A 19180-nucleotide genomic window follows, 5' to 3' on the forward strand; every position below is an offset into this window, starting at 1 on the left:
GGACCTTGGACAATGAAACTTAAAAGGCTACAACTCCCAAGTACCTCACAGATCTTCTCCAGCGATGTCACAAAGTATTCGTCACATGTTATGGCTAGGGCCAGGAACATGTAGAGTGCCTAGAGATGGAACCAGCAGAGTTAAGTTTGGGGTGTGTGTGTGTGTGTGTGTGTGTGTGTGTGTGTGTGTGTGAGTGAGAGACAGACAAGGGCAAGAGAGGGTGTGTGCCCCTGTGTAGATACATCCTTAATCAGCAGAAATTAGCTGAGGTTATAGAGCCTTGGCAGAGCAAGGTATTCTCCAGCTAAAGTACAGATGAAGGGGAATCTCAAAGCACAGCACACTTAAAATACGGCCTGCAATAAATCCAAGTGTTAATTCAGCAACAAGCAGTTTTCTCTTGCAACTATTCTGCCAGATACTGTAGATTTTCAAATTGTAAGAGAGGAGGGGTGGGGGAGGACACAGCCTATTTCAGTAGCTGAGGCCAGATCTATAAATTATAGATCAGTTGTGACATCATCATGGCCCGGCAGCCCTAGCAGCGGTGCTCTGCTCTATGCTATCCACAGGGGGCAGTGCAGGACCGCAGTATGATCAGGCCCCCCCAACACACATTTTATTTTACTCCTCAGCAGTGAAGCCTGGACATTAATAAGTCATATTTCCGTGTGGAACAAACAGCTGGGGGCATTCAACAAAAAGTAAGCGCAGTATACTGGATTGCAGCTCAAATCGTAGTTTTGATCATATCTGAAGAATTTGGTCATAAAGAGGTTTCTCTACTCTCACAAGTGAAACCAAAAATTGGGCAGAACACAACACCAAACAGTGATCATAATGTTGCAGTATTTCAGCTTTCATGAAAAAGGTTTAGAAAGAATTAGATAGAGCGGCTTCTTTTTAAAAGTTTCCACGGCGGGGATCTTTGTGCTAATGTAGTCGGTGGTGAGAAGGGCTTAACCATGCCATATAGGCAAAGTACTACAGTTGTCACACCTCTGCTCATACTGGCTCTCATTATCATGTCAGTAAATATGTCAAGTCAAAAAAAAGGTCAAAAGATACAGGGTGTGTTCAAGGCTGGAGCTATAACAATGAGGGCAAGTCCTCTGATTTTTTTTATTTTTTATTTTCTAAACAAACATGGTGTGTTTTATAAACCTCTAGTATTTATTTGATGTTCAAATTTTACTACTTTTAAAAAGGATAGGTTTGCAATTTTTGTAGGTGCCCATATGAACTCTGAAACAGGTTTTGCTTGCTGAAGTCATTCCTACTCCTCTTTCAGAAGTTCTCTTCCTAATTTGCTTCCAATGTAAGGGGGAAAAAATCCACAGGCCTAATATTCAAAAATGTACTGAATCTGAAAATAATATAAGGCTTCAGCAGTTAGAGAGAGACAAATCCAGCTTGTATCTCTCAATGTTATGTCTTCTTCGTATAAAATTCCCTCCGTGTTCCCTTGCTGAGCTGCAGTGGCGGGAAAGTGTAAAGTGTAGGGACAACTTTTATAAATTGTGAACCTATTCTAGAATCCAAAAAAATAATACATTATTAAAAAGTCTCAGCATTTCTACCACAGTGTGGAGAAGGCTTTAAAACAGCTTTTCATGCATAGGAAAGAAAAAAACGAATGGTTTTCTGGTCAAGGATTTCTGATTTCTGTGGAGATGGGGAGTGTGTTGGGGGGTGCTCATGACCTCACATTTGACTCAAAGAAACCTTTAAAAGCCAGTTAAATCCAGCATGAAGAGCAATACCTCCTGCTGAACAATAGGCCTACTGGAAAAACTCCATTGAACCCCACAGGCGGCTTTAGGTCTCTATGTCCAGTCAGTGGAGCTTAGCATGATTAAATGTAGACAATTATGGAGTTCCATGTGGAGAAGCAGATCACACAATATAAATAATGGAGGTTTGGCTGTCCTTACATCCTATCCTGCGCCTCAGCATTGTTCTAATGAATCATTCTTAAACAACCTCAAGAGTAGCACTACCATATTTATGAAGCGTTCTACACACGCACACTACTGAGTTAAAGTTCTCCTTTGAGAGACATCAGTTTACGACACCGAACCGTAAAATGAAATGAATGACGTTGTGTAGTGTCTCATGTTCCATTCAAATTACTGTAAGGCCAATTGTTTACATCATCTGATTTTAATCTGCTGCAAATTGTGCTGATTTGTAACTACTGTGGGCCTTTTTTGTTTAATGTATTACAAGCCCATTAACATTTGGTTGTGCCTTGGCTACAATAATTTAGGAGATATGTGATCAAATATTCTAAAGGCACTAGCTATTCCCAGAGCTTTCAGCTGTATCCCATGGTCTTTCTCAGCACAGATACGCTTTACCAAAGACGTGAACTTCCACGCTTAACGTACTACTAAACTGTTCTACCCATTTTTCTTTCTTCTCCTATACGTATATCTTCCTCACGTCTCAGAGTTCTTTTTGCACAAACATGGGTGTATGCTGATGTTTATATGATGAAGTGTATAGTCATTTGAGCATTAAAAAGCCCCTATGTGGCAAGTTTACAATCTGGCTAAGCAGAAAACTGCTGCCATAGCCCCAACCTTACTTCCCAGGCTTTAAAAGCTAAAAACAAGCAGTTAGGCTGCTAAGTGAAAAGCTTCTAAACTCATCTGCAACAAGCTGAGCTCTACTGAAAGTGTTGGCTTGTGACCGATGTGATGGGAGATGCAAGTGCAGCAGCTAAAAAAAAAATAAATAAAAAGTCCTCTTACCGCCACGATGTGGAGCACAATGGCCCCACTTTTACGTTCATCAGTGGTGAAAAGGTCAGTGGGGAACTCGTGTATTGCTGAGGAGAGAGGAAATGTCACGGTCACCACACAGCAGCAGCATAACAGGGAGGTACATGTCTCCAACCCACCCCGAGAGGACCGTGTGACGTCATGATGGGTGTCAGTCTCAAAGGAGCAGGCCTGGGGTGCCCTGTTGGTTCAGCAGGCTTACACTGAATTAGTATGGTCATGGTACCTGAGAGTGTCATTCCTTCTTCTTGTTCCATCTCTTCCCAATGGATTATCTAATACAGCAAAAATGTCTTTCATACGTAAAAACAGGGCACCACAGCCAGAAAGGGTCAAATGCAAACTGAAAAGCAGCCTGTGATCATAATCCAAAAAAAAAAAAAAAAAAAGAGCTGGAAACTCAGAGACAACATCAAGGGCTTTGAATTTTCAAAAGGACTGAAATGGCTCCAAACACTTTTTGAAAATCATCTTCAGTCTGCAGTATTTCACAACTCTGCAACCAATGACTTCATACCTATTCATGGTAGAAAAATAGTCAAACATCACAGCTCCTCCTTAAAAACGGATGTAAAAGCTTGGGCTATATTAAGAGTCTGAAGTCATACAGAATTGAAAGCAAGCAGGCAGAAACGTCTCCCATGCTGAGGACTCATCATCCATCATCCAGAGCTCCAGCTGGAACACAGTGGGATCATGGTACCACCATACGGCTCACATGTCTGGAAACGCAACTGCTCCACAGTGCGCCTGGCTGGAGACAGAAGCTGGCCGTCTCCGTGACGGGACCCGGCATCTGTGGTAAACTGGCTCTGCGCGACCTGTTCCTGTTGGGCCCGAGCTGCAGGCTCACATCTTGTCCCTCCTTGTAACAGGCCTGCAACATAACTAGCATTATGCTTACACAAGCTACAGCTATCTCTAAGCTACAGTTATAATTCCTGCAAACATTTTATCAACCTGGGGGTTAACGGCAGGTCTATGGTACAACCCCTCGCATGAAACTGGTTTCAGCTGAACCACAGAGCCTACAGCAATACTTCATATACTAACAGCGTTAGAGTACTTTCATATGCAACTTAAAGTTATGCTTGCATAATAAGCGATAAAGTTACGTAGAATTATTACTAAGTACGAATTTGGGTCTACAGGGCATGGATCGCATTGTGCAAGACATCAAGGAAAATAATGTGTAGCAAGAGTCTCTTTGTATCATAAACCTGTACATGGATTTCAATGGGTTTATTCAAACTGCAGGGAGGGGATTGTCATAGATCAGATTTTTGAAAATGCCTATAGTGAAGAGGTGCTCATCCTGTGAAACAGGAAATATTTAAAAAAAAAGGTGAGCTCTGCATTCATGACATCCACTGTTTTATCATGTTTTTACATGTCAGCCATCACATTCAAAAGTGCCAAAGTGATAACTTAGATTCAAGCAGCATGTAACATAGTCTGTTCCTGTTAGAACAAACAAGGTTGCATTCTGCATTCTGTTATTTTGAGTTTGTCGTTTGTGTGAAACGTGTTCCTGCAGAGAGGGTGGAACATCTTAAACAGGTGTGCAGCTCCAGAGCTTCACAACAGACATGTAATGATGAAAATAAACTGTAAAAAACATTGTACAGGTAGTTGGCTTTGTTGCCAGCGGTTGTGCACGTTTCTCTGGCTGCTCTGAGCGCTGTATATGAGTGGTTTCCCTAGCAGGCTGAGCCGAGCTCTCTGCTCCCCCCTTTTACGACCGGCCCACACGCCTACTCTACTTGTGCGTGACAGCTACCTCGCTGAACTGGTGCGGCTTACAAGTGTGTGGTGTCCACACAAAGCACTGCTGCCTGCCCTGTCTGTCTACATTGAATTTTTCCTTTGATAATGGCCATCAATAACAGAATGTTTCAATGTCATTTATATTTAGAAGCGTGTGCTCAAAAAAATATTAAATATTCATTTACTCACCTGGTTGAACGTGCGCCCAATGTACCAATGCCCAGTCCTTACCGTAGCGGCACGGGTACAATTCCGACCCATGGCCCTTTGCTGCATGACATCCCCCTCTCTCCCCCACATTCCTATCTTAAGCGGTATGGTCCAATAAAGTCAATGAAAGCCCAAAAAATAATAGCTGGGACTGCTTTGTGGTACGTGCTACTTATGCATAGTACTTTTGAAAAAAATACAAATGAAACAAAATGACGTGAAAAGAAAATGCAGTAGATCGAGCTAGCAGAATAATGCTGTTTCCAACTGAAAATAAAGGCGAGTTTTGGGGCACTCGTCACATATGGACTAGTGAAGTGGAACAGTGCTCACCTGAGACTTCTCACGGCATCTGTCCTAACCTCACCTTTGCCTGTTTTTATGATATTCGATGGTGTGCACACATGAGTGAATCAGCGCAGCGTTTGGAACACTGCACAGGCAAATCAAAACACTCCACAGTATGTACAGTAGTCCAAGCCCACTTAATCAACTGCATGCCTCCTGGATTTCACTCCGTTACATCACATATGGAAATGTGGTACAATTTATATATCCATATGTCATCCAACACATTATCTTTACCAGAGGTAGCATTGCCATTGCTTTGTGTTGTGGCCTTTTGCTTGGTTTCTGTGGGACACAAGCTAATCCGGCCTTGATTTCTAAGAGTTTTGGTGTCTCTCTGCAGCACTAAGGCCGCCTTCATGACACAGTAAATGCATCTGTTTAGAGGACAAAAATAATGTAAAAGTATGAGTAATGCTTTATGACCTTAAAATTTAATGAGAAACTGGAGAACACCTGGCTGACATTGGTATCTTACAGCAACGCTGACTGTGGCAGGCAGCTTTAGCTCATTTCATTTCTGACAGGTTTATGTGCTGAATGAAACGTGTCGGAAAGCCGACGGCCTCAAGCAAAGGCGCAATCAATTACAGGATTTGTCAGCCGTGTCCTCAGAGAGGTGACTGAAAACAAACTGATGCCAATACAGTCGGCCGGCTAAACTCCTACTGATACATCATGGACAAACTGCCCCATAACCATACTTTATTCTAGTTGCTAGATGTTGCCTGTCAAGCATCTGAAAAAAATAAAAACACAAAAAACCATGGAAAACAAATCAGGTTGGAATTCCCCGTTGTCCCGAGCCTTTTCACCTCCTGCTTCCACCAAAGCTACAGGTCTGCCATGAATCAATAATTAAATGCCATCGCCATCCAATGTGCTTTGGTTACACGTTCAGCCCCTTGCCACTGTATACAGCCAGGTCTGGCTGAGAGGGAGTTAAAAACAGGCGATCGCAAGGGGTGTTTTAAAAGGGCGCCAGCACCGGGACAGCAGAGAGATGACAGGCAGGCAGGGGTCACCTCCCAACGCCTGTCAACATTCCACGTCTACAGGGGTCGTCTGGTCCTCCTCACTGTAGAGGTCAAACCGGACGTGAACATGCTTCCACAGCCCTTTCCCACACAAGGACAGGACAGGACGTACACACAGGAGAGGGACAACAGACAGATTGCTTAAGTGATGCATCTCAAATGAGGCCTATAAATAGATACCATAAATGATATGTAGCTCAGCGGAATTGGGTGTCATTTTTACAGAAATTCAGGAAATAAAATTGGAGAAGACACATTTGTTATGATGCATTCGTTGCAGAAATTATTATATTGACGGAACAAATTTGAAATCAATTATCAAGCAAAAATGACCATATATTTGCAGGTTTCAGCATCATGAATGCAAATAGTTTAATGAGACAACTCGTGATTATTTACCGTTAGACGGTCAATTTTATTCTTGATTACTTGATTGTTTGGTCTTTAACCATTTCCTAAAGCCCAAATGTGCCATCCTTAATTGCTTGTTTTGCCTGACAAAATCGATCAATCGATTGTTTCAGCTCTTAAAGAGTTTGCTTGCTTTTAACCATTTTATCAGGAATTCTTGCGTCTTGGTCAGACATTGCTTTGCTTTTAAAACTTGATATGCACATGTATAATTTGCCTTTTTTTTTTAAACAGATAAGTTGCAGCCTCAATTTATCATAAAGTACAGTGGTACATACATGTACAAATGTGTCAATATTTGGCATCTTGAACCAAATGTCATGCACCAATTTGTTATTAATTACACAAGAAATTCTAATCCTTCAGATAAATCTGTTTAAAATTGTGCCAAGAAAGCTGCTGTCGGAATAAAGGGCTTCTTTTCACATATATCTATGCTGCTGTTCTTTTGGTTCCGTGGGACTGCCGTCTTTGTTGAAGGCAACAAGGGAGCGAGCAAGAGCGTGAACGAGGGATGTCGGGATCGGTACTGCAGGCAGGAGGCAAAAAAACAAGTCCTCTCTCTTCAGATGCGGAGCTACAAAATCTAAAAATAAACCCTGGATTCTCTGTTTGGACACCTGACTGTGCCGCATATGCAAGAAATTACTGGCAACACTTGTTCATCCATCTCCCCCAACCCCCTTCCTTCTCATCTTATCAACCCCAGAAGTAATATCAAGTCCACACAGAGTTCTCACAAGAAGTGTTGGGAGGATTTTAGGGGATGCAGCGCTGCCATCACTTCATTAAGTGGAAGATCAGGGACAATATGAAAATGATTAGGGGTCAGAGAAGACTGGTGTGTGTGTTGCACAGTCCCTAAGATCCAATTTCATCAGAATCCTGCTTTTATTCCATGTACTATTAAAAAAAAAGAATATAGGCCTACTTCTGATTTTTTTGTGGCTCTGCTACAGAGTAAAATCAAAATTAATTCTAAATTCAGTTATTTTAAGTACATATATTGTCTTTCACAGCTCAGACAAGTCTCTTGTAATGTACAAAAATCCACTTACATAACCTTAATTTATTGACGTATTAAAGCCAGAGCATGTCAGTCTTTACATTTGAGCAATTATTATTCCATAATCTGGTAATATTCCAGATCTTACATAATTGAGCTCCATATCGGGTGCCGTCTGTTGTCCCAGAGATAGAAGGACTGGCGGGACAGCGTGCACAGAGCGGCAGTCTTCACCCAACACCCTAACTGTGGTGGCCTGGGCAAAAACAATAAATAAAAAAAATAAAAAAGGCTTGAAATGGAGCCATGCAAACAATGTTTGTACAATTCTTGTGTCTTCTAAATCTTAATAGATCATTCTGATGGAGAAAAAAAAACAAACAATGTGAGCCAGATGTTTTGGCAGTGCCTGGTGCTACCTTCTGTCAACGACCCACTAGTTTGGATCAACGGTCCATTTCCATTTTCCATTACCTTCCGCTCTGTGTGTGTGTGTGTTACCATTCTCAAACTGTTCACTTCTGGAAACAACAACAAACTTCGAGGTAGCAAGCTACACACTGAAAATCGCAAGTTTTGAAGAAAATTTGGATTGTGCAACAAGGCAGGCCTGCTTGGTTCTTTCAGGGAATGATTGTAAAGATTTACAAATAATGTGTATACGGCATTTACTATCTAACAGACGTTTTGGGACCGATTGGTGGGATTGCTGTGGATGAAGTACACACGGCGATATACTGGTAAGAGCAAATTACGTTTAACCATGAATGTAGCTAATTTAACAGGTCACAGTACTGTGTTGTGTGAACAGTTAACTTCATTTAATATTTATGTGGCGTTTTCTTTGGCCCGGTGCAAATGTTTCACCAAAACAAGTTCCTTCCAGAGCCACAGTCGCAGCGCACTTCCAACTTTGCGTGGAATACCTGCAGAACAGGGACATGCAAGTAGTTCTTTTGTAGATTTGATGAACTAGTGTGTGTTGTAGCAGTGATTTGTCATTGAGAACGAGCTAGCATGCTACTGTTAGCCACCTTGTCTCGGCTACTGACGTATAAACAAGGGGGTAAGCCAACTTCCACCCAGCGTACCTCCTATGGCACCATTTTGATGCTAACAAGCACTCACCCGTCGTTAGCATCCCATTGACTGCCATTCATTTTGACATCACTTTGACAAAGTAATAACTTTGAGCGAATAACTTTACATCTGAAGCGTTTAAAGACCATTTGTCCATTTTTTATTTCTAAAGAAACATGACCATGTATAAAAGGCTCCATTACCTTGTACCTCACGTTATGGCTCCGTAGCAGGCAACTTACAAGTCTTACAACTTTCAGACAGATTGCTCATGTCACATCTACAAGCTCAGTTGGAGGCTGCGCAGTAACACTCAGCCCTCACCGGAAAAGTGCTTCCAATATCCTTCACTGGTCTCTGTCCAGAGCAACGGGATCTGTTGGTCCATTTCTTTTACTGTCTGTGTAGAAAGCCCTGCCGATTTTGAACAGCTCACCTGGAGACTGAAGGCAGGAATCATTCAGAAACCTGGATCTCACTCAAAACAGCATGGATGTTTGTTTTGTTTTCAAGTTTGTATGCGTGTGGAAGCACTAGAGAGACAAAATAACACCCCAAATGCCAGAAAGTGATTTTTTTCATAATATGGGCACTTTAAAGAAATGCAAACAACCAAGAGCGTTTTTTTTCTCCTATCCCAAAATGTACGTGTGTGGAGATAGTTCTGGCAATGCGAGACAACTGACCCACAAACCAGCCAGGTCATTAAAATAATACAGTTGACACTCCAGTACAGTAGTCAAAAAGGTGAATGATTCCTCTGGGTCAGTATTAATCCATTAGATTATTAGCTTGTTCCAGCATCATCATGAGTGAGCAGCATGACTTGACTGCGACTGACGGCCAGTCTTGTAAACATGACATCACAAGTTGCCTTACTGGAAAATAGCTCTGTCCCACAGAAACAATAAGTTCTGAAAAGAGCAGGGGCTTTGGTTAACCCAAAACACACGATTATCCTCGTTAGGTCGATAGTTTCACATGCTCAAACATCACATAACTGCTCTCACATGCTTATATAAGCACTTAAACATGCAATTTCACCTGCATGAACACACTCGCATACCGATTACACTTCTACTTTTTCCGTGAATTCCCCTCAGCCTGTTTATGAGTGTAAGCAGTCAGGCTGTTGAAAGAGGCCAAGCTGGTGAACCAGAAGACTGCTGGTTCAATAACCTTTAATGGGACACTGCTGTGAGACATATTCAGCTGTGTAGAGGAGAAATAGGTAAACGGCTCCTTCAGGGTGAGGTATGGAGATCCGTTACAACAAAGAGCGCTACCTTGCTGCTACAACTATACGCCTTTAAACCTGCTAAAATGTGCTTTGAATTTTTTTCAAAAAGTACTCGCCAAAGGAACATTTGAGTAACAAACAGGTAGCAAATCTGAAGCAGGACAGAATGTGAATGAGTGAATACATGAGGAGGTCTGGCATGTTTGAACTGTGCAGCACGGAAACTGCCCTGTGCAGGTGCTCGTGCCTGCGCTCCCCCTCTCCGCTGCATTGTTCCACAGTTGGCATGCGAGCGAGCAGCAAAGCGAGGTCAGTTTCCATTATGCACAGCAGCATAATCCCCGCTTGTGTAATTCCCTTTTAAAAAGCCTGGTGTTTCCCTGGAGTTGACGAACCTGCATTCCAACAAGGACTGGCCGCCACACACTAGCAGATTTACCCCTCGTGTTGCCGCGAGATTTCCCCCTCCAAATAAAACTCTGAATAGTTTTTGCAGGGTGATGATGCTTCTGCTTTGGCCAACAGTTCCTCCTCACCCATGCCACTTTTCAAGGCTGACGTGCAACATGTGCACCCCCTGCCTGAGAGCAGATTAGTGCCATATCTAAAACCACTACAATCAAATCCCGTCGGATTAATTCATAGTACAAACCAAGCCATACTAAAACCTTTGTTGTTCACTTCGGGCCTACTACTTTCTGTTGTTGTCTACTTCCGTTAGGCCAATTACGCCACTCAAGTGGGAGTTTTCAATATATGCCATTAGCAGCATCTTTATAAAAAGCAATTTATTCCTCCTACAGAACTGTGCTCTGCCCCCTCTCCCAATTTTCTTTGCTCCACAGTTGGCATCAGTCGATCCCACATGGGGGAATAAAATTGAATATTTTGTCCCCAAGTAAACCTCAAGTCAAACAGCAAACCCGCATCGTTGATCAGACCACTCACACAGGCTGGAAGAGCTCATAAAACATGTAAATTCCGAAATAAAAAACACCATTTCAAGCCAGCCAGGTTCTAGACAAGTTATTGCAATTTGGTTAAAAAAATAAATAAATAAAAAATAAAAAGGGGCCATTTGTTCTATTCGTCATGGGACTGCTACAGTGGAAATGTATCTCAAGGGGTGGTATGACTTATGGTCTTCATGTGATGGTTAAATAAAGAGTATACAAAAGTTGTATCAGCCTCTCGCAGCGTGATTTAGCCTTTTTGTAGATTGAGCAGGAGCACAAAAAACACCATGGACAGCACCTTGTGTTTTCCAGGAGTTATCAATGAAAGGCCAATAAAAGAGGCACTTATGATGAATGACTGCCTTAGCAGCACAAGTCTCAGGACACGCAAAACAGCATTAGCATCTTGTGAACCCAGAGAAAAGGGCTCCCTCGCTGATCACACAAATAATGATAAAGCAAAGGCAGAGAGCCCAAAGCAGGCTGAGTGTAATCTATGCAGCCCACAAACAGCAGCTTAATTAAACTGAGCTTCAGATGTTGCACACACCCAGCATAAAACGAAAAGCCTCCAATAATAATTCCCATCCATTCGAGCCGGGTTCCATCCACGGTTAAGTGTTGCTTTTCCCCAGAGGGGTGCACACCAGTTCCAGACAAACAACTGCACAGGGAATCAGGACAAACACACAGATCTGTTATTACTTCCACTTATTGTCAGAGTTGTGAACAAAGACGTCTATTCAGTTCACAACCAACGTTCAGATGGTAAACAAGTTTGTCATCAGAAAGATTTGACTTTTTTTCCCACAGATCACGAACATCCATTCTGAGTCATACTCCCGGATGGGATTTTGTTTCATTAGCAATAATTCCCACCGACAAGTGCAACATGAACAATAAGTTAATTGTAGTCAGTCAGACTCGGAGACAAACATTACAAATGATTTATGCAAGACTTTTCTTCTTTTTTTGAAAGCTTCAGATAGCTTGCGTTGCTTACCCTGATGTTAAATTGCCGGGGGTTTCAAGAATCTCTCCATACAGAGTTGGTGAGTGCAAAACTGAGTCAATGAGAATGAGGCCTCAATACTGAAAAATATGGCAGTTTTTCTTTCAATCATGTCTATGAGTCATGGCATTTAAGCTCATTGTGTGATTTTATCTCACCAAAAACAAATTAACTACATAAAGTTTCATAAAGATATAAAAACTCCCCTGAGAACAATTACAATTGTCTTAGTTGTCAATTCCCCCCCCACACACACACACACATTATTTTAAGAGTTTTGGCTTAGAAGTCTAAATGACTTGTTAAAGTGCTGTTTTACAATATCAAATACTTTGCTTTTATAGGATAGTATGTACAGCTATACTCAGAGCCCCTCATACTGCACACTACTGGGCAAAACAAAGCAACCGGTCAGCTGAGGTGCCTGAAATCTGCATGTGTGACAGGATTATTCACGAGATCAAGAGCCAAGAACAACAAGTCATATGATCGGCTCACAGTGAAGAGGCGGAACAGTGGTGGGATCAGAAAAACGAGGACTAGAGCCGATGAGAAATGTGTGGAATGCGAGGAACAGTGTGGTACCTCCGGTGCAGAAGACATTTGAGTGAACAAAAAAAAAAAAAAATAATCCTGGAGGATTAGGAGGGAAATTTAAAGCCCATAATCTTGTCATTTAGTATTGTGACCATTTCAATGTGAACTTTTTCAAACTCAGTGTTTGTTTTGCTTGTTTTTATATAAAAACAGCAGGTTACAGCACCAATGATTCACTAATCCCGGAGGGATTCGGTCTACTGTGGCCAGTAATGAAGTACTAGCCAGTTAGTCCTTTCCGGGTCACTTGTGATGCTGCAAAAAAATAAAAATGGTAATTTCTTTAATTACTTCCTAAATTGTCTGAGCCCTGGTGTCATCCTCTGTGTGCTAGCCAAACACAACTAGTAATATATATTAAATATAATAATATTGAGTTGCACCCAATTTAGCGAAATAATTCTTCTCATCAGTAGCCTGGTTAACACCAGACCCTTCTCAGCTGTAACTGAGAGTGGGTCTGGGAAAGGTTCATTGACAGTTCATTTCCAAAGGGGCGTCACCAACGGACGCCACTCAAATGCCTCTGGGCTCATTGGATAGTCCTTCAACCAATCAGACCAACGATACGGGTGACGCTTTTCACATCCAACAAAATAAATGTGATTTTGGTTTTTGGTGTGGTCCCTCCACGCCCTACTTTCTACTTGCAGGTGTTGCATATTGCTAACTTGTTATCTTCTGCACACACGCTGAAGAATTTCCAAACAGCTGATACGTTGCAGGTTAATTCACGAGGCTCCCTACATGTGCAAGAATAGCGCGGACACGCGGACACCACACACGGCGGAGAAGTTGAGAGAAAGGAAAAAGAGACTGTGTCTCTGTCCGTGTGTGCATGCGTCCTTGAGAACTGTAACTCGTATAACTTATGTTGTCAGTTAATTATAGCATTGACCGGTATAAAATCGGCATATGTCAGACTGACCTGCCGGTCCCTGGTCATGGGGAAGCACGGCTTCGGTAGCCGTCATGTTGAATGTAAACAAAAAGCTGCTCGCCGTCGCTGCGCTATCCTCGTCGCGTAAAGCCCGCCTCAACGGTTGTGATTGGTGTTAAGACCGCCTCAGCGGTTGCGATTGGTGCCTCAATTTTGAAGACATTGGAAATGGGTTTGAATGGGCTCTTCGCCAGACTGACCTGCAGAGCAAATCTCAAATTTGCCGGAAGTTCGTCAGGGTTTACCCAGGCTATCTCATCAGGGCTTCTCAGGCTTAAATCCTCCTTCAACATGTCTCCTTTCCATATACTGTACATGTTCACTTTATGACTTTAAGAGTAGGTAGAAAAATCCTAAATCATGTACAGCAAATTAATATCACAGTAGTATATAAAAAAAAAGGTACATACATTTATCATGAAAATGCATAAACCTCCAACCCTGGCAACTTTAACGTCATGCTTCTCCCTCTGGGCCATTATGCAGGATCACAGAAAGCTCAAATGAGCCAGTGATTGTAAAACACGAGGTAAAATTAAAATGACATGGCCATTGTTTCCAGAAGATTTCAATCAATAATATCATGAAAAAAAAATCTTTAATGTTGTCGTAGCCTGATGCAGCAGTGTCAGTGGAACTGTCAGCAATCTAACTAATTATAGAGAATGCTGCTTCCTTTAAGTGTACCAAAGATGCTCTAACACAATCAATACCTGAACCTTTTATTAGCCCTTTCAGTGCTTATTGCAGCGCAAGTGATCTAAACAGAGTCAGAATAGAGGCCCGAGAAGATGGTTAATCAAAGCAGCACATCAACTCAAAACTCCACAGCTATTGGCCGTTGCGCTTTTCCTACAGTTGATGTACGGTTTGTCTTTGAACAATACACAACCTTTCAATAGAGATCACCCATAGTTTCCTGTGTATTTAATGATCCTCAGACTGCATTAGTCATCGATTAGTGGAAAATCCACTAACGATAAACATCAAATCTTATAAGAATATACATTTTTATTGCATTTAAAAAAAGAATTTCCTGGCTTAATGTGTCTTGATAAAGATTTGTAAGGAGATCGTAGATAAGGATATAACAATAAGGAGATCTTGACTATATCTCATTGGCAGAAAACTACAATTTAAAGCAGTATTCATTGATTCAGCAGCAGAACAAGCTGTTTACAGTGTTGACAACTGTTGACAATGTTATGGAATACGGTTGCCTATGTACACATCCAGCAGACGTGGAGCAACGTTAACATTCATTTGCAGTCGTGTTTCTGTCGGTTTCTGACGAATCTAAGTCAAATATTCACTCTTCTTGTTTTGGTCTGTGAGCTCCTGAGAGAAACATCTGGCTCTTTAGCTTCTAAATGCTCCACTACGTTTACCAGATAGTCGCTCACTTTTGTTTTTCGGTTATTTGGTGCTGGGCAAAACTGCACAGTGGAGTGATAATTCTCTGTTGGTCCATCCCTATGAACGACCTCTTTTACATTACATACAGTCATTTAATCCATTGTTAGTTAATAAAAGAAAATTATAAAAAAAAGTTAATTAGTGCAGCTTTAATCTCATAGCATACCTGGCGCTGAACAGTTCTGCTCCGTTTCATTGTCTGGTACCGAAGCCATTAGCCGTCTACCCCAGTGTTCAGGGTCCGGATGTCCCTCCACTAACATCCCATGGCCTGCAACAGAAAACAAAACACCTCTCCTTATCATACATTCATTATCAATAAAGTATCCAAGCACAAAAGTTGCCGGCACGTCGGTGGTTAATGTTTTTATTTTTGCCACAGGGAAACCTTAAAAAAATAAACTATTTTGTATGTATAAAACAGCAATCAAAACTAACATGCCCCTCTTGCACATATGTTTCAAGGCCCAAATCATCCATGATCACAATCACTGTCATTAATCCAAATAAGGTTCTCTTTTCTTTAATCCCTTAAAAAAGTTTGTTTATTTAGATATGACATTTTCATTCGACGGCAGCAATAACACATGCACATGCAGCTGCTGTGCCATTACGTTTCAGGGTGGAGTGCACAAGTTTCATTTTTCATTAAACTGCTCTTAAGCCTCTATAATGGGGACATAAAATATCTTCTGTCCCAAATCTATTATGTAAAATCATAATGAGCTTCAAATTTGCAATTTTCATAAAATTTCAACACACAAATGCAATAAATTGGCAAAGCAGTGCAGGATGATTAAACAGTATTGCATGTATATGCAATTATGAGCAGATCCCTGGGGAATACCCTGAGAACAGATGGGTCTGTGTTGTTCAGACTACCTCGGTCTGGCTTTTTGTTGTAGGTTACAGAATGGTTGTGAAAGACCACACATTCTCTAACACATGATCTTAAGTGTCTCCCTGACCATGTGAAAGTGTCCATGATCACTGGTCACAGGAGGCTAATTCCTCTTCTGGCAATGATTCAGCAGAAGTAATGGTGAAGAGAAGGAGGCAACTACTAGTTTAAGGGTAACGAATTTAAGAACACTGACCTAAAAAAAAAATTGATTTAAAAAAAATGTATTGTATGGTCTATAAAATGTCAGAAAATACTTCTGAAATGCCAAGGACAATTTATTATAAAAAGTCCTAAGGTGATATAATCAAATTGCTTTATTTTTTTCCAACCAACAGTCCAAAAGCCAAAGACATTCAGTTTAATATCACAGAAAACAAAGAAACCCTGAAATTCCTGACATTTTAGAAGTTTCAATTTGAGAATGTGTGGCATTTTTGCTTGAAAGAAACGACAAACAAAAAATAGCTTAAAACAATTGCAGATTAATTTGTTGATTAACTAATCAATTAAATGACTAGTAGCTTTGGTTTGAAGTAAATTAGAAATGGTGCTGTGCTGCTCAGTACACATTTTTGTCAAATGTAAAGCGGTAATAATAATAATTTTGTTTTTGTTTGAGGACAGTGAACAAACACCTTTAGAAAGTGTTGGTTTGTGAATTTGAGCAGCCCATCTTAGAGTCATTTCTGGCCAACCACAACCTGACAATGTTAGTCAATTAAATGTTTAGTCACCGATACTCATATTCTACTCTCCCAACCTTCCAGTTAAGTGTTTTTTCTCAAGGCATCTACCTGTACCTAATGGCACTTTTGGCGCACAGACACGGAAATGTCTTCATTAAATGGCTTTCAATCTAGCATAGTTAGACAGCATGACGATCGGCAGGCGCTGGACAAACAGATTGTACACAAGGTGACTGCAGCTGCTTCTCACAGCTCTCCAATCCAAAAGAGAAAACCCTCCAGTCATCGCTTTCAACCTGTTCCTCCTCACTAAGCAGCCAAGTTTCTTACAGTCTCTGGTCTCCGCTTTTGTTTCATTTTATTCTAGCAACGCTCAAAATACAACACCACACAGTCCAGTGTAAGGCCAGGGGAGGGCATGGAGATATGTGGGCACTGTGCCAAGAGATGATCACTTTTGTCATACATAACAATAAAATAACCATGTGTAGCGCACATGGGGCATTTCACATTTACACAGCAAACTGATTTGGACGCGGTGGACAGTTCAAGTTTTTTGGGGAAAATTTGCATGACAGTCCATCTACATGCAATGTCGTCAGGCTGTTATGTGTAGAATCACTTGACCACAACTATGAAATTGTGCGTGCGTGCGTGCGTGCGTGCGTGCGTTTTGAACATAGGCCATTTATTGTACTGCACGCTCCCTGCCAAGCATCTGAAAAAAGGAAAAACAATGAAGGCGTGATTCTGTCAGTACTTCTGGACAGGCTGGGGGTAAAATAAGGGCTGCAGTCTGTTGTGTGCATGACTCGCGTGATTAATCGTCTTATTCTTCATGTTCAATGACCACAGTATTTTTGGTGTTGTGAAGAACTTGGGAGTTTTTGATTGCCCCTGATTAACCCTTGTTTGTTAGCAGGAAATCTCAAACTTAAGATTTTCTGTGGATTGTGGTGGACAAAACTCGAGCAAAGAATCACTTGCCTTTGTGGTGAGTAAAGACAAGTTGGCTGGTTTTCTTAGTCTTCCATCTTTGGGTATGGACTTTTAGTCCAAAAGAAACTAAACAAAACATTTGAAGATATCTTCACAAGCTCTATAGAGTCTTATAAAGACATTATAAACATTTTCCACTTTTTCTGATGCTTATATATATATATATATATATATATATATATATATATATATATATATATATATATATATATATATATATATATATATATATATATATATATATATATATATATATATATATAAATATATATATATAAAATTAGTCTTTAGATAAATCAATAATGAAAACCATCATAAGTCGCAGCCCTATATGACAAGATTTGAAAACTGCTCAGCGTTGGTAGTTTACTTTCTGTGTGAAGTTACTTTATAGATAAGCACATTTTATGTGTGCTACACTGCTTGGTATACGCATAGCAATAAAGGTCATCTTAAATTAATTCTGACAACTGCAGTTACATTAAAGAGACACTAAATGAGGTCAATGGGATAAAAAGGCTGTGAGTACACTTCTATCAGACTATATTGAGTAGCAGAGGGAGACAAGAGTGTGCAAACAACAATAGCCCAGTGGTAATGTCATCCTCCAGCTTTGTCCAATCAGCTCAGCAGGGAGATGGACCAAGGACAACCATCCAGCAATCATTTTGTGCGGTGAAGAGGCTCCCCTTCCATGAGTATTCACATTCCTGTTGCCACACCCATCACCGTCAGTCTGCTGCAGCTACCTGTCAGATCTGAGCCCTGCTTCTCATAAAACACCTGTTCTAGTCCCCCACGCGCAACTCCATCACACATACCCAAACGCAGCCCCATCAGCATGCACGACATCATGTTGCGCCCCACCCCTCTTTATGGAGATGTAACCTGGGAGTAGTACATCAAATCCCATCCATCTGGACCATTCAGCACATCAACACTCACCCACACTACTATCAATCAAATGGGTGGCAAACACAAGGCGCAGGTTTTACTGTGACATGACAAATGTGTGTTCCTGTTGTGATGGATGAAAGATGAGAAGGCCACAGCTATTCAATTAGGCAGATCTGATTATGGTGAGCTTCAGGTCTTGTGGGTTCAGAGGGGATTTCTGGTTTCCTCTCGTCAAACACTTCTCATGCATGTCACCTTGACCACCGCCGCTGGTCAAACAGGCTGACATTCACGTGAAAACGCCTTCTGTCAAATACCCCCAAATGACAATCACCGCGTGTGGGTCAGGCAAACTTGATTAAATGAAAAAAAAAAAAAAGGCAAGCCATTACTGACAGAGGGGGGCTTAAATGGCTCCCAGTGCCTGCCTTTGGAGATAAGAGATTTGCACTGGCCTGTATGATATCATTCCAGAATAATCTTTTAAGCCTCTTGTTGTTTTTAATGTAATTAATAAAACTCCTGATACATGAGTCAGAGATCTCAGGCCATCCTTGTGGTGAATATACAGCAGCTTTCAGCCCTGGGGGCCTAAGTGGTTGCAGATGGACAGATCCCACCACAGGGTCTGGGGCTGAGGCTTAGAAGCACTATGAGTGGGGGGAGAGAGACCAAGCCCTCTTCTCTTCCATGCCCACATGCAATAATTCCTGATTTAATGGCTCCCGTGCACTAATAAATGTTTTCAAAATCCATGTTGCCACTGCACAGTTTTATTGTTCCCTTAATAGGAACAGCACTGTCTTGTACGATGTGTTCTGTCTAGTTAACCTCTGATCCCAATGGTGTGTCACATATCATTCATCACCAGCAAAATGTCAAGGTTGA

At 41.3% G+C, this 19180-nt stretch overlaps 1 protein-coding gene across 2 annotated transcripts in view; it reads right to left on the reverse strand.

Moving 5' to 3' along the window:
• Window positions 1-19180, reverse strand: part of slc24a4b (solute carrier family 24 member 4b) — a 37420-nt gene that overhangs the window by 16387 nt on the left and 1853 nt on the right. For both annotated transcript variants that reach the window (XM_028605163.1, XM_028605162.1), the window contains exons 2-4: window positions 14973-15077; window positions 2757-2833; window positions 45-119 (exon numbers count right to left, since the gene is read on the reverse strand). In XM_028605163.1, coding sequence (XP_028460964.1) covers window positions 45-119; window positions 2757-2833; window positions 14973-15077 — 257 coding nt within the window. The remainder of the gene's footprint in view (window positions 1-44; window positions 120-2756; window positions 2834-14972; window positions 15078-19180) is intronic.

This window comes from Perca flavescens, chromosome 18, assembly GCF_004354835.1.
Source record: "Perca flavescens isolate YP-PL-M2 chromosome 18, PFLA_1.0, whole genome shotgun sequence".
Taxonomy (NCBI): Eukaryota; Metazoa; Chordata; class Actinopteri; order Perciformes; family Percidae; genus Perca; species Perca flavescens.